Genomic DNA, 16,142 nt, shown 5'->3' with positions numbered 1-16,142 from the left:
AGTGACCCCGTTTTGACCTGGCAAATCACACAATCCAAGGATGTGGCGAGTGTTCGTCAGGTGAACTTGACTAACTGGTGAATGACGAAGAAAGAACCACTCTATTATTTTAATTGCTTCCTCATGTCTTCACTGAAACAATCTGCAGTTTGATGTTAGATGCGGATCCATGAAGGTTTATCCATGAACTTCTTCAGTTTTGATACAATACAACACCGCTCTTGTATTCTTCCAAACAGTGTTGCTGCTGTTGAAAACATAAATCACATCACTTCCTGTCCAACAGGGAAAAAAACAAAACATGAAAGAAAATGAAAATGGTTTCCTGAATATGTTTTGGATTCTGTCAAATTGGCCTGAGAGTGGAAACATTGTTGTTTTCTTGGTCAGTTACTGTGTGTTGAGTGAGTTTTAGGACCCTAAGGTTCATGAAACCTGTCCTCATATGGACTGTCACAATTATTGTTTTGTTGATAAAGTTTCAATATTAAGTGTAGTTTTTATTTGCTAACAGGGTTATGTCCTTTGTTTTCCTTCCCTGTTGGCTCCGTAATACACAGTCCAGCTCTTGGGGCTGATCTGTACTCGGAACCATGTGGGGAACTTTTTCTGAACTCTGGCAACTGCACTGATCCTGCATTTCCTCGTCTCTCAGACGGGCTTAGTTCTCAGACGGACGCGGAGTTCAATGGGAGGACAAATAAATCTGGAACATAAGATAATACTGAAAACAGTTTTGATACATTTCATCTCACAGACCACATGCTGAAATGAATGTATAATCCTCCATGTCATTTTCTTCCTCAGCATGTGTTCACCATGGATCCTACAAATGTGGAGAATGGAAGAGGCAAAGTTCCACATGACCCCAGCCTCCCCTTCGCTAGCACCTTCAGTGGTACGTCCGATGTTGGTTTGTCTATATTTATAATTCTCGAACAATCCTCCGGTGGTTTATGGAGCTAATATGATTCCGGTTGACGTCCAGTTTCCAAAGGTAATTTGGCCCATATTTATACCATTTTATTTTTAAAAAACTGTTGCATGTCATACCCCTCTCTCTTCTCTTGTTTCATGTCTTCCTATTCACTGTAGACTGTCAAAATAAAGCAGAAATACCCCAAAAAAGAGAGAGAGAAACTGAACACTGAGAATCTAAGATCTAAAAGATGGGTGTTCTATCCCTATCCCATTGCACAAAGTCTTAATTGTGTGTTGATTTGGCCGGTTCCTGTGGTCTGCCCCGCTCAGTCCTGGTTCTGGTTCTCTTATGCCTCCCTTCCTTCCACTGAAGGCCCAGCAACACGACCTGGGCCTCCAGTCGCGTGGAGTCGATGTTGGCTCCCATCAGGGACCGGTGGAGCAGCAAGGCGAAGCTCTACTTGTGGCCGGAGGAGGAGCTGCTGCTCTCCTTCTCTGGCCGGAGCTTCGACTGCATTTCGAAGGCTGCAGCAAAACCGGGTTTGGGTCTGTCCGAGCTGAAGGACTTTCTGGTGAACCTGAGAGCCGTAAATCGTTTTGTCTGATTCCGTGGGCAATCGGGCCTGATGACAGGCATTAATAATAGCTTTATAGAAATAGCCAGTATTCTTGCTGATGCTCATGTTTACTTATGTTTGTCATAGAGGCATCAGTATTATATTGACACTCTCTCATAACTAGTCAAAAGTTCCTTATAGTAACTTTAATAACAAAATACAATTTTCACTATTTGACCCGCTGTGACATAGCTGTCATATTAACACTGGACTTTTTGTTGCTTGGTATCTTTATCTTCCACAACTAACTATTTAAAATACCAAACACAGAAGGTCTGTATCTACACATTTCACCTCTCGGGGCGGATCTCTGCTTTGTTTTCAAATGATAATAACATAAAGAACACCTACCACCTTCCTTCTTCGGCTCTTGACACTGCATGCACACACTCTGGAGTTGTGCTGAATAGATTAAACAGTTCTGGGTGTTTCTCTCTGAATGTCATTAGGTATTTGGTTTGCGAAATAACGTTGATTTATACTAGTGACAGACAATCCAGGGAGCTGCTGAGGTGTGTGTGTGTGTGTGTGTGTGTGGAGCCCTCTATCCCACTTTCCTCTATTTGCAGCTGCTTTGGGTGCTTTGAGCATCAGAATTTATCCCACAAAGCATTGTATTTGGCTGGAAAGCATTCAATTACCACCAAGTATTGAATAGTTTGGACTTCAGCAGGAGCATACATGGAAACATAGATAAAAAACAATACACACAAAGCTGTTGAGGAATGTCATTAGGCCTTTAAAAGTATATTCTAAGACTGACTGATAAATAGACATTTTGAATGCTGGGAGAGAAGGGTTTGTTCGGCTGCACCAGTTTAAATGATACTTTCAACATATTAAAAGTGGAAAACGCTGACTCAGCAGATCTGTTGGCGTCCTCAACCCTTGCAAAAAGCAAAAGGGTTCCTATTGGCCCATGTGACACTCCCATTTTCATTCTTCCTCTGATGTAAAGTACTCCAGCCTTGAAACTAATCTGTAAAATAAGAAACAAATAATGAGACAATGGATAAAATACACCTACATGTACGGATATAAATACGCACACAGGCATACAAATATAGAGCTTGACCAACATATTACAGCGTGTGATGAAAAATAACAGAAGAGATGCCAAGAATGAAACGGTAAAAGATGATGAAAGTCATCCCCAATTACTGTGTCTGCGTCTGTCAGTAAGGTATAGAAGGATGCGTGTGTTTTTAATACCATGATTGCAGCCAAATAAGATAAGAATACATGTACCCCATGAGATCGCTGTCTGTCTGTAGGTAGTAGACTCCTTTTATACAGTGGTCACTGTGCTGGGAAGAAAATAAAACAAATAGGCTTTTTCTCAAAGAAAGTCCCTCATAATTCTTCATTGTCTGAGTTGGAGGGATTTCTGTCTCCAAGCTAGCTGAGGTTGCTGTCTAGCTGATAGCCCTGTCTGCTAAAGGAAAGATTTTGTGTATTTTGAGTTGCTTGAAACATCAGACTGAGTCCATGCTGGTCTCAGAGGAGGATGTACTCTACAAAGTGCGATTGAGTTTTGGTTTCACATTACTCTCTCTATGTGTTCTACAGCATACTGGACTTGTTATATTTCCTCATTCCCTCCCTTCCTCATTTGCCTGAACCACAATTTTTTTTCTCCGTCACCAATGATTTCCTAATTTTTCTTCTGTGCCAACTTTAATCTTTTTTCTTATCCCTTTCCTTTCATTGCTGCTGTTTCTTCACATCTGCTCCTGTCTCTCTCCTTTTTATTCCCTTCCACCGTTTCCCTCTTTTTCCTGTTGTACTTATCCGTTCTTTTCCTCCGCTACCTCTCTCTTATTAAACTCTAAAACGTATTCTCCGTCTCCCACCACCTCTGCCTTGCCTCTCTCTAGGTGGGGAGCTGTATACAGGACTGACTGCAGATTTCCTGGGGAGAGACTCTGTGATCTTCAGGAGTATGGGAGGTCGCTCCACCATGAGGACAGAGACTGACCAGAAACTCCTCCATGGTAACGTTTCACTGTTTTATCAACCTGTTACATTCAATACAGCAATGACACAATGTAAATTAAACTACATTATTTTCCATATCAGGACACTTTGGAGTGCATTATCTTTATCATATTACGCCTTTTCAAACTCATCATCCGGTCCATTTTACCAGTGAGGGTTAATCAAGTAGCATGAAGCAAAAGCACAATGACTTTGGTTAAACACAAACTATCTCCTGCTATGTTTCATTTGACTTATGTGTCATTTTTTTGCAGGAAATCTTCTGGAATGAGACACAAAACAGACCTAAAATTCTTACAAAGTCTTTGTTAAAAGGATTAAAGACAGTGATGGCAATAACTACATGTTTATCCTCATCATATCATTCAGTATCATGCAGGGGCACGAGGGGGACCACATTGGTTTTGTCTCAGAAAGATACAGGGTCGGTTGTATATGTATATGTTCAATTTTAGCAGCAAGATGAGCTCTGCTGCTACGACAAGAGTTTTTTATGATATTTAGGTTGAAATTGATTACTCTCTCTTTTCATACTAACTCTCCATCCATCCTCACGTCTTCCTCTGCAGACCCAAAGTTCATCGCTGCCCACCTCATCCCAGACAACGACGACAAAGACAACGATAAAGTGTATTTCTTCTTCACTGAGAAGGCCACGGAGCCGGGGGATAGGGAGGGGGCCATACACACGCGTGTCGGACGAGTGTGTGCGGTGAGATACTTTATAAACTCTTTATGCAAACACATTGATTTTGTAGTCCATGATGATGTTTCTATTGGAACAGGCAACTGCTATTTATATACTTGTAGAGGTTTTGAGTCTTGTGGCGTCACATGAAAAACTCAAGAGAAGGTTGCCTCTCCAGGGACACTGTCCCACATACTCAGGTTAATCCAAAGACTCTAGTTAGATGTACACAGAAAGATTGAGAGATTATTACTCCAGTCCCAGGAATGAGACATCTGCAAGCGTGGTTCACTTGAAGAAGAGGTTGTGATCTGGGAGAGTCTGGGAGTCCTGTGGGGCTTTCTTGTTCTCTGGAAGACACTTTAGGGATCCTACATGTTGAGTCTCCACCTGGCCTTTCAGTCCAAGGAATAGATTCACACTCCCACTGTAGTCCACTGGAAGAGGGTTGTATGACAACATGGTCCCATTCAAATGTTTGCTTCCAAGGACAGGAGGTAATGGTTTTATGGGGTTATCCTGCTCTTGTGACAGTTCCAAACCCTCTGGTAGAAAAAACAAATGTCTTTTGGAGCAATATAATATTTATATTTCCTTAAAGCACTGTGAAGGCATCGTGATATTCAGAATCATGTGAATTTTTTCTCCTTCCAAAACCCACACAGCTGTCGAATTGGCCAACTGTAATCCCCATCTGCTCTGCACACTCTGTACACTCTGTCACATTCTTTCACACATTGATTTGTCTCAGAAAACCATGTGTGCTATGTGCACCATCCACAAATATAGGTATGCATAGAAGAATACACGCAAATACTGACAGCTGTGTATTTCCTTAGAGACTGTTTGATTGTGCCAGAAAACTTTGATTCATTGCGCAAACTCTGACACAATCCCATCTAAATCTTCAAATTATATCCATCTTTGTCACCCTCATCTCACCCTCTCTTACTCCTCTTTCTTCCCATCTGTCTCTCTTTCCCTCCCCTTCCTACACATATATCTTACATGTATTTCCTCCTCAACCCTCTTTTCCTAACCTGACACCCCAGAGGGTTTGTTATAAAGAACCATCTGAGAAGCCGTTACTGGAGACTATTTGAAAAAGAGCATGGGATATAAAAAAAAAAGACATGGCAGGTGATTGGATGGACCATCTGTTGATCACACTCTTACCAAAGCAAGTCGAGAGAAGAGCAAAAACATCTTTTCCACTGAGACAATCCTTGAGTGCCGTTCTCCGCGTCATATCATTGGGCTACAACACAGTGTGCTAGAGTGCAGAGCCAGAACAATAACAATGTGTGTTTGGAAATGAATATGCAGCTGTGTTTTATAGATTGTGTGTAATGTAATTTATTCCAGAATGATGTTGGAGGCCAGAGAGTGCTGGTGAACAAGTGGAGTACCTTCATCAAAGCCCGACTGGTCTGCTCTGTACCAGGACCTCACGGCATCGACACACACTTCAACCAACTGGGTGAGATACGCACACACCTTTTTTAACAAGGTTTTTACTTTTGCATGCATTAGAGTACAAGCTCACACACTTTAATGTCAGCTTTCAGTATCTAACACGCATACTAAATGGCCTTTTAAAAAAAATACAAAACAGAGGATGTTTTCCTGCTGAGGACCAAGGATGAGAGGAACCCAGATGTCTATGCGATCTTCAGCACCATCAGGTGAATAACCATGAAGCTTCATATGTGTTTACAGGTTATCTTCAGATTAAATATTATCAACCTTGGAGGTCCTCCGAGAAAGTACAAAGCACTTAATTGTTCAGTTGTGGTTTTCATACTGTGAGTTTTCACTGAAAGGTTGAAATGTGTGTCCTGGCTTATAGAGCTGCTGAAGACTAAGTAATTTAATATTTGCTATTTTGTAAGTTGTAAGTGTCCCGTGGTGGTTAAAAATCTCCACTATCGCATATGAGAGCAATATATCATCAGCTGTATTTCTGTACTCGAGGGTGTATCAGCACACAATGGCATCCCTGTTGAGTGTGTCTCCAGGGTCACCATCAGTGATGCTGGATTATCAGCCTGGTTTGTTATCATTTGTCGTTTTTGCTGAACTTATTATTGTTACTGCAGCATACTACTTAATTTTTGCCTTTATTTTCAACCATTTCTTACAAGTTCATGTTTCTTGGAAATGTAACTCAATCTTCCGACATTTGTTGTCAAATATATAATACGAATAAAAAAGTGGAAATGTTCAACTGTATATCCGCCCTCTCTCCTCCACAGCAATGTGTTCCAGGGTTTTGCCGTGTGTGTTTACCGTATGGCTGACATCAGAGAAGCCTTCAATGGACCCTTCGCTCATAAAGAGGGCCCTGACTACCAGTGGGGGGCCTATGAAAGCAGGGTCCCTTATCCAAGACCAGGCGTGGTGAGTGATTGCACATCACCTCGAACCCAAAATGTACTCCGATGTTATGATTGCACAACCCTAACTCCTAAACACACTGTACTTACCATGACCACAATATTTCCCATATAACACACTTCTGCTTGGCAACTTTTTGAGGAAACATAAACTGCACTACCTTAGTATGCTGATGACACACAGTTGTACATTTCTATAGTCTCAGCTGAATTCAGTCATATAAACAATCTGGTGAACAACATAAACAATGTCAATCATTGGATGTCTAGGATTATTTTTTCAGTAATCAATTAAAGACAAGATCCAGATACTGATGTCATTGGTTCTTAAAAAACACTAACAATTAAAGACTCAAAAGTCCCCATCTCTGAAATACAGAGTTGTTTTAAATGCCGAACTGACCATAACAACTCAATCAACCTTCATTAAGGTAGTTCTTTTTTGCAGGAGATATTTTAGCTTGGAATACCTAATAGTTTAAACACTACCATGCCTGTACCTAAATCACGTCTTAAGTAGGCTAATGTAATACAGGTGTGTACGAATCTAATTCTTAGGAGAAGTGGTTACTCAGGCCTACTGCGTGTGCTAAAACAGAAACGGTGATAAGACCATGAAAAATGAGGCGCAGGAAAGTTTCATATCAGTAAAATAAACTACTGTATGGGGCAGTGCAGCTGTGCTGACTGTACACAGTACAGAGCCTTCTCCTGGTTTACGTCCTGACTCTCAGCGGAGCTCTTTCACGTTCTCTCAACCACATCACTGTAATTCAGACCTGTTATACACACACACACACACACACACAGACAAGCATGCAGCGCGTGTAACTCAGCCTCATTACCAGAGTGCAGGAGGGCATATGGAGGCAGAAGAAATATGAATAATATGAGAACAGAAAAAAACACCTCTGTGGTTTCACTCTGCTGACTCTGCATGCTGATTAACAAGAATGTCTTGGCCCAAAACTGAGTGTAAGAGAGAGAGGGAAGGAAATGGAGGAAGAGAGGAAACAGGGGAAAAAGGTGATCACTCGGGGTATAGGCGGATGAGGAGGCACCGATGGGAAGGAGAGAAGAGTGAGAAGATAGAATGTTTCTTATTAAAGTATTAATTACAAGTAATTTGACGAAGAACGGCTTGCTATCTTTCATGTTTGTTTAACTGGAGTTAAAATAGTCACCCTATTCTCTTGTAAAACAATTAAAATGACCCATTGTATCATTTACTTAGTCTCGACATGGCAGTCTTCTCCAGGGTATTGTCTCACTTGCAACAGACAGAACATTAACTTTTAAAAAAAATACTTTCCTGGATTTTTCATTGCAACCTTATACTTTGTAATATCTATCACGTCTCCTTACTCACCTGTCAAAACTTACCCTGGAATGGAAAATACAAGTTGAGTTCATGCGAGAGAGGTTTAGCGGATTTATCCCTCCAAGATATTTATCTTAGATTGAAATATCACTGCACATGGTGTCAAAACTCATCCTGTAATAGAGGAAATGATGGGATATCCTAGACGGCAGATTTATCAAAGCTTTATTAGTAATCCTACCTGGACTGAACTTTGTCTGTCTGCCTCTTTCATCCACACAGACATCTATTTTCATCATGGAAAGCTTCATGTTTGATACTTAAATGTCAAGCTTTTAGGTTGTTACCATTATCTGTGATGATACATACATCTTTCATGTATCTGGGTGTTTCTCTTGAGAATGATTTCTGACATGAAAATGACTAATACATTACTTTCGCAGCTTATATCTTTCTCTTTGACTTTTATCCTTTACCCATTTCTGTTTAGGGAACGTCAACTGACTTCTTTGGTTTGAGTTAGGAAATCAAAGGATATAATCAATGTTCTTAATTCAAACAGAGGATTCTGCTAACTTCTTTAAATGTCTGTTTGCCAACAAGGCAAAATCCCTTCTTCCCATGTTGAGTTGTTTTCTTCCACTGCACTGACATTTAAGTGGCAGTAGCAGCCAGTGGGCATTTTATTGGTCCCTGATTCATGCAACACAATTGCATTGTAAATCACAATGGATTCTGTTGTGGTTGTGTATAGAACAATTACAGCAGAGTATAAGCACAACTAGAGGTTCCTGTAAAAATGAGGAAATTCACTTTCCAGGATTTGAACCTCAGCTAATCTGCCTTTCCTCTGCTGGGTCCATTTGTTATAATGGAGTAATTTAATTTGAATGCAATACAAAATGGCTTACACAATGTGCACTGTACACACATACATGCAAACACATTTACATACACAGTTATAATGGGCATGGATAGAAGTCTGCCAAACATGCTTACCTCCAGTTGGCTCTCGGATTGAAAGCAGTCGACTTGCTGCAGCAAAGTTTGGATGAGTTGACAACAGATTTTGGAGCTGCTCCATTTTCGGTTTTAAGTGCTGTGCAAACGGATGAGGCGTAGTTTAGGGAGCAATTTAAAACACTGACATATCAAGAATGTGCATTAGAAACTGTACAACTATGAGTGTTGAGATCTTATATAAATACATCTTGAAAAAGAATAGTCCCTTCAGTTCCTAATGGGAAGTACAAAAGATTGGGTTGTTATTTTCTGTCTGAAAATAACAGTTGTGTTAATTTTGGCATACATCTTACTCACAGCTTAGGTAAACAGCACAGCATGCAAGAAAAGTCCAACTGTAAATCTACATTTTAAGGAAGCATTTTAGAGAAGCATTTGAAGTCAGCGACTTGGATAATGAGCTTGGATTTGCTTACAAATTCTACACCTTCTGCAATAAATTGTAATTGATGCCATTTAGTAAACCATACTCAGAGGAGTGATCATACATCGATAGTTTGTGCAGATTTGAGTCTAACGTCCCTGTACAGTTCAGATCCCCCCCCCCCCTCTGAAATTGAAATTGAATCCAGACCATTAAAAAGCTATTGTGTGGATCAGTTTGGAGTAACAATATTTTTACCATATGGAAGCACGGGCTGGAATAGCAATATTGACATTTATACAAATACCGAGTAGTCAAATGACAAACTGCTCTCTCATGACTCTCAGCCTTAATTTATGATAATTGTCAGCTCATGACTTTGCCATATGCTTTTCATTTTAGGCAGTCACTGCTGCTGTGTTACTTTTCTGTACTGAAAAGTACAGTAAAGTAGCACAGCACATCTCTGTCATCCAACTTCCCCCTTAACAACTGTTGTTAAGCCTCTCAGGTCAATTGTAAGTATTTCAAAGTTGTAGTGGCATTATTAAGCACCACAGAGCAGCTCTAAGACCATGATTAGGCCACATTTCTGTTGGGAGAACACAGAAGATGGTCATGTTGGGGATGGCCAGAATTTTGCTTCCGTCTGTCTCTGACTCCATCCATTCTCTCTCTTCCAGTGTAGCATCGACATTTATCCAGCCAAGGATTTTACCATCATACTTTTACCAACATTAATTTTTAATAACCCTTCTCCCTTCTCCTTTGTTTCTCCACATCTTTCTCATCCCTCCCTCCGCCTCTCCAGTGCCCTAGTAAAATCACCAACCAGCCAGGCAGAGAGTTTGGCAGCACAAAGGACTTCCCTGATTCAGTGCTGCAGTTTGCCCGCAGCCACCCATTGATGTGGCGGCCGGTGTATCCTGCTCTGCGCCAGCCTGTGCTTGTAAAGGCAAACATTCCTTACAAGCTGAAACAAATCGTGGTGGACCGGGTCGAGGCAGGGGACGGGCAGTATGATGTCATGTTCATCGGCACAGGTAATATGAGCATGTAACTAGGCCTTGTGGGGAACCTGGATTATTGTGTCAGAGGATAATTTGCGATAACGTGAAATGATACGTTCCTGTTCTGTAACCTTGTCACTTATGATACGTGGTTGTGTCTTTCAGATGTTGGCACGGTATTGAAAGTCATAGCCCTGCACAGTGGAAACAGCCTGGAGACAGAGGAGGTCACACTGGAGGAGCTACAAGTCTTCAAAGTAAGTTTTACCCCATCGTGTGTCTTTTTAATTCTCTCTGGTCTCCGTTTTCTCCCCAATAACAGTTTTTTAGGCCATATTGAAGACGCAGCCATTCATCCTATTTCCTTCACTAAGTCTCTTAAACCCTCTTTGTAGTTAACAGATAAGTAACCACAGAGATGTCTTATAAGAAAACCTTGTCGCATTATTTTCTCCTCATTCTTAAAGAATAATTCTGTTCTTTAATGCATTGCTTTTCTAATTGTAAGCCTGAATCATTTTTATTATTGCAGGTGCCAACTCCAATTACATCGATGGACATATCCGTGAAAAGGGTATGTTAATATGAATGCTATTAATAACTTTAATGCTCATATCTATTAACTTATTGTTACCAACATATCATCTTACGCCCGTTTTTCCTCTACCATCATGATTTCAAACAGCAAGCCCTGTTTGTAGGCTCTCCAGCCGGTGTGGCGCAGGTTAAGCTGCATCGCTGTGAGACTTATGGGAAAGCCTGCGCTGAGTGCTGCCTGGCCAGAGACCCTTACTGCGCCTGGGATGGATCACTGTGCGCACGGTACATGCCCAACAGCAAACGCCGCTACCGCAGACAGGACATCAGGCACGGAAACCCTGTGCTGCAGTGTGTTGATCAGAATCTGAGTGGTACGTGTGACCTATATAAATTCTTTGTTTGTGCCTTCTTTTTTGTGATGCAGGGCCATTTCTTGGCTGGGTCCAGTGACTTCCTGGAGTCTTGTTGCAACTGTGAGGTTCCCAGGCAACCAGCGTAGACGAGACTCCAGGAAGTCACAGCACCTGCCCAAATAATAGTCCCGTGTAGGCAATATTTAGTTTTTATACTTCGGTTTTTGGATGGATTCAACAAACAAGATATAACATATTAATTAATGAGCTTTAGAGATTATAATAGTCAGACTTACTGTTACCGTTAGACAGAGCCAGGCTGGGTGTATTAGAATAATTCAGGTCAGGATGCGGCATCTGCTCCACCATTTAGAATTGGAGAGGAAAAGGAAAGCTGAATTACGTCCTTGGATAGGAGATTCAAGTAAACAAACAACACACATTTGACTAATTACTTCTAAATATCCTACCAGCTGGATAACTGACATCTTGTAAGTGAATGTCATGTTCTGAACTTGCTGTTAGTAAAGTCTGTAAGGGTCAGTGTATTAGTGCCTCTCTCCCAGGATGAAATCCAAAGAGTATGTGAGAAGTCAGATTTGTACTGGCAGTTTATCCCAGCTGTGTGAAACAGACGTGCAGGATATTAGACAGAAAATACATGTTAACTTCTCAACAATACATGGATATTTACATGATACACATTTAGTGCACTTAGAAGACAACATTGTACATATTTAACATTGATCTCCATATTTTTGTCGTCATCCTAAAGAACGTTGGAAGATAGGAAGACAAAATGAAACATGATAGTGTTTGTGTGTGTGTGAGAGAGAGAGCGAGAGAGCTGAGAAATTGACAGATTAACTGAGGTTATCTGAAGCTATCAGCGATCATATTAAAAGTAAGAACAAACAAAAGAGTAGAAAGACAAATGAGCAGGAGAAAATGTATAAATGAGATATGGGTACAAAAAAGACTGACAAAGCAGAGAAGAACAAAGCTGTGGAGACGGAGAAGAAAGGATGTGTGCATTTGTTGGATGTGTTTGCTTTGCGTGTAGGTACGGTGCTGAGGCGATGAAATATGCTTGCCTCAAGGCCTTTGGATGAACCCAGGTTTCATAAGGTGTATTTGTGCCAAGATGTCAAGTTGTTGTAATAGTAAAAGTACCAGAGGTATGTGTTGTCTTTGCTAAGATTGAAATGTCATCCTAACTTCAGCCGTCCGCTATTTGTTGAAGATTTACTCTAAATGTCTACTCTCATGGCGAGTAAACCTTTCACAAGGTACAGGAAAAGATACTGCCTGGTTTACTAACTGTGTCCAAACCACTTTCATATCCGACTGATATCATCTGTATTTTCTGAGTTTTGCAGTTCAAATTGCAGCTAGACGTTTTGAGAAAAGCTTAGCCTACTAGAAAGACTGCAAACAGTGGCACTAAAAATATCTTCCTAGGGTATCAGCTCCTTTAAAACTCGCTAATTAATATTCTGTTCCACTGGGGAATACTTACACGCTGAATGTGGGACTATTTCTTGGCTGGGAGCAGTGACTTCCTGCTAGGTGTATTTCGTTACCTTCGGACAGAGCCTGGCTAGCTGTTTCCACCTCTTTCCAGTCTTTATGCTAGGCTAAGCTAACTGGCTCCAGGTTCATATTGAACATGCACTGAATCTCTGCAACAAAACAAATAGACGTATTTTCCAGATGTCAAACTATTTGTTTGAAATCTTTTGTCAGATATTTGTCTTGACTGACTTTTATCTTTTATTTTGTTAACTTACATGTCTTCACTTAATTCAGTTGGGGATGTGTGAAACTGTCTCACATGCACACTGTTCACTGTGGCGCTCTAGAGGACTTTAGGCTTACTCGGTGGATGCTTACATGTTATACATATACAGTAGGTGTCTGTAGAGACGATCTAACCCATAACAAGAGTTAAATCCTTCACTTTTGGATTCCTTTATAGTTTTCTTACTTTCACATTCTTTCAAATAATCTCTCTATCCACCAGAGGACTTTGATGTGACAGAAGACAGGGTGGTGTATGGGACGGAGAACAACAGCACCTTCCTGGAGTGTGTTCCTCGCTCCCCTCAAGCTACTGTTACCTGGCTCGTCCAACGAGATGACCACAAGGAGGAGGTAAGATGATAAGTAAACAGCCATCAGATCAATCAATCAAGATTGTGGTAATAAAATACCACCTTATCCTAATATATATAAATATATGATGGGGGGAGGAGGTGGGGAAGCTTTGGGAGACAGAAGAGGGGAGGACCGGTGATCTGGCCAGAACAGTGGCCAGAGTCATTTCCTTTTGAAGAGAGATTTGCGTGTGGATTTGGCATGTGTTTGACACATTCGACAGCCATTTGACATATGGTTGAAATTAAGCAGTTATATTTCAAAGGAAAATGCACAACCACTCGTTCTATTGGATAAACAGTGAATTGAAACCTTGACCGCATGCCACGGAAAGCTGACGTGTCACTCAACGTCTATCTGCCACTGTGACTTAAACACAGCGATGCAAAGTCCATTTAAAGCGCTGCTTACAAAATGATGTTGCTCCGGGTGCCCACACCCACAGTAATCATTCATTTGTTTTAGGTATGTTTATCCAAGCTTAACCGGGTCCCTCGGTCAGCCATGCAAGTATAAAGGCATTACCACTCCTCTCCATTTCGTGCAAATAAACATTTGGCTGCCACTCCAGCTAACAAGGCTGCCATGTTTATGTTGGCACAGAGGGATAGTTCGACAAGCGGAGGAATGGAATCCGAAGAGGGGGGAGGAAGGAGGTAAATACAGAAGAGAAAGGTGTAAATGAATAGATGAGAGACTTTGGGTGGGGTGAGGAAAGAAAGAGAGACTGAGAGGAAAGAAAAGAAAAAGGCAGAGACAGTGACTACATTTTATACATTCTTGCTGTTGCTATTCAAGCTGAGAAAACAGCACAAAGACCCCAGTTTGCCCTTTTTCTTTTCTCATTCTTTGAAGTTGACTATATGCTCTTCTCCCAAATATTCCTGATAGAATGAGCTGACAGCAACAAGTTGAAAGCACAATTTTCACAAGAATTTATCCATAAACAAAGATGTCATAAGAATAAAGAAGATAAATACTGTGGCTTTAAAATCCATTTTTTTGTCACTGGGTTCTTGTTTATCCACTTAAAATCTCTGCATTTATAGACAAAAAGAATTGGAACTTTTATATACACCACAAAGGCACATTTCTTGTAAATGCAAATATTTGCAACATTCAATTTGGTTTGAATTTCGAAACTGACACACTTGGCTCGCAACTTTGCGCTGCTTAAAAGGTGTAAAATATAATATATCCCAACTACTTCTTTTTTACTGCATTGCAGCAATGAGACTACATAATCACTGTCCAATGTGAAACAGAATTATTTGTTGATTTTACAGTATGTTATGTATAAAAGCTAAAACAATAGACACATTTCTCCCTCTGGCTCACTCAGGTAACGCTGGACGAACGTGTGATGTCTACGGAACAAGGCCTCCTGTTTCGTCGTCTCTTCCGCCCGGATGAAGGCGTGTACATCTGCCGCTCTCGAGAGCATGGCTTCACACAGACCCTGGCCCGCCTCACCCTCGAAGTTCTCCAGGGGGAGACTGTGGACGAGCTCATGGCCCGAGACGCCGCTGGCCTCTCCGACTCGTTCAAAGACCGGTCCACAGGGAGCTACAGGGCCTGGATGCCTTGTAGTGCCTACAGCAGGGGCGGCTCGTCAAGCCAAATTGGCCAATCGCGTACATGGTTCAAGGATATCATGCAGCTGATTGGGCCGTCGAACCTGCCGCACGTGGAGGAGTACTGCGAGAGGATGTGGTGCAACGACAAGCTGAGGAGGAAACACAAGAGCATGCTGGAGAAATACCGGCAAGCGCAGGAGAGCGCCAGGAAGGCACGTAGCAAGAGCTCCGGCGAACGCAACCGGACGCCGAGAGATCTCAGCGCATGGGAGGAGTAACGGAGAGAAAGTGAGCGGGAGGGAAAAGAAGGAGAAAATAAAAGAAGGGACAAAGATTACAGTACAGGAAAAAAAATTAATGGGGCAGCCAAAAGGGTCAAGAGCAGCTTCAACGCCTGACAGTTGGAACTTTGGCACTTGGATTTGAAAGAATGAGGTAGATCCCAACAGAACATCTGCTTTGGCCATTAAACCGAACAGAATGGATTGTATGATATCAGTATATGTGTAGACCAGGTGTTAGGGGCTGGCTCTGGATATGGCCCAAAAACGCAGAAGTGTTGTCTGTCTTGAAAGACGGCACAAAAAGAGACTGCTACTGAACTGAACAGGCTGTTGCTATAAAGAGAGACAATCTTCCAAATACACTCTGAGGATGCTTCTTAAAAATCTTGATTACCAAGGACTCCTCCTTCTCTCACACACTTTTGCTCTTGAATACCTTTACGGATGAAAATGGCAGACACAGTTTTGATCACATCAAGTTATATAAAAGCTTCACAAATCTCAGATTGATAACATGTTCACATGCCTAAGGACTGACTCTTTGATGAACACTTTGTGTTGGCTCTTGGCTAATTGGGGCTTGAAAAAGAGAGCAACATCGCATTTTCTGACTTTGCATATTTGGACTTGTGAGCGTGTGTGGCCATGTGTGTCAGAGCAAGTGCAGCTCCTACACACACGAACACATACACTTAGTTTCCATTTGTTTTTGTCACATTTCAGACAACGCAATCACTGGATTGATCTCCTTCTCACTTAGTATCTAATGCTCCATTTTTCTTGCCGTGTTCTGCACTTGGCTATTTTTTAAATGACATATTCATGTGTGACTCTAGCTCAAGACATAACTGAGTTTGCAGTGTATTTATAAGAGGCTTATGCAACTAATGCAC

General features: G+C 41.4%; 1 protein-coding gene across 1 annotated transcript in view; it reads left to right on the top strand.

Moving 5' to 3' along the window:
* Positions 1-15,533, top strand: part of sema3bl (sema domain, immunoglobulin domain (Ig), short basic domain, secreted, (semaphorin) 3bl) — a 54,385-nt gene extending 38,852 nt beyond the window's left edge. The window contains exons 5-16 of the mRNA XM_076090726.1: positions 808-898; positions 3,416-3,532; positions 4,106-4,248; positions 5,590-5,704; positions 5,840-5,909; positions 6,480-6,624; positions 10,140-10,371; positions 10,504-10,595; positions 10,871-10,912; positions 11,024-11,249; positions 13,255-13,385; positions 14,731-15,533. Of these exons, the coding sequence (XP_075946841.1) occupies positions 808-898; positions 3,416-3,532; positions 4,106-4,248; positions 5,590-5,704; positions 5,840-5,909; positions 6,480-6,624; positions 10,140-10,371; positions 10,504-10,595; positions 10,871-10,912; positions 11,024-11,249; positions 13,255-13,385; positions 14,731-15,243 (1,917 nt within the window). The 3' untranslated portion in view covers positions 15,244-15,533. The remainder of the gene's footprint in view (positions 1-807; positions 899-3,415; positions 3,533-4,105; positions 4,249-5,589; positions 5,705-5,839; positions 5,910-6,479; positions 6,625-10,139; positions 10,372-10,503; positions 10,596-10,870; positions 10,913-11,023; positions 11,250-13,254; positions 13,386-14,730) is intronic.
* Positions 15,534-16,142: the final 609 nt, after the last annotated feature.

The sequence above is a fragment of the Anarhichas minor genome, unplaced genomic scaffold (assembly GCF_050575085.1).
Source record: "Anarhichas minor isolate MPS153535 unplaced genomic scaffold, ASM5057508v1 ptg000003l, whole genome shotgun sequence".
NCBI lineage: Eukaryota > Metazoa > Chordata > Actinopteri > Perciformes > Anarhichadidae > Anarhichas > Anarhichas minor.
This window is presented reverse-complemented; position numbering and strand designations above follow the sequence as displayed.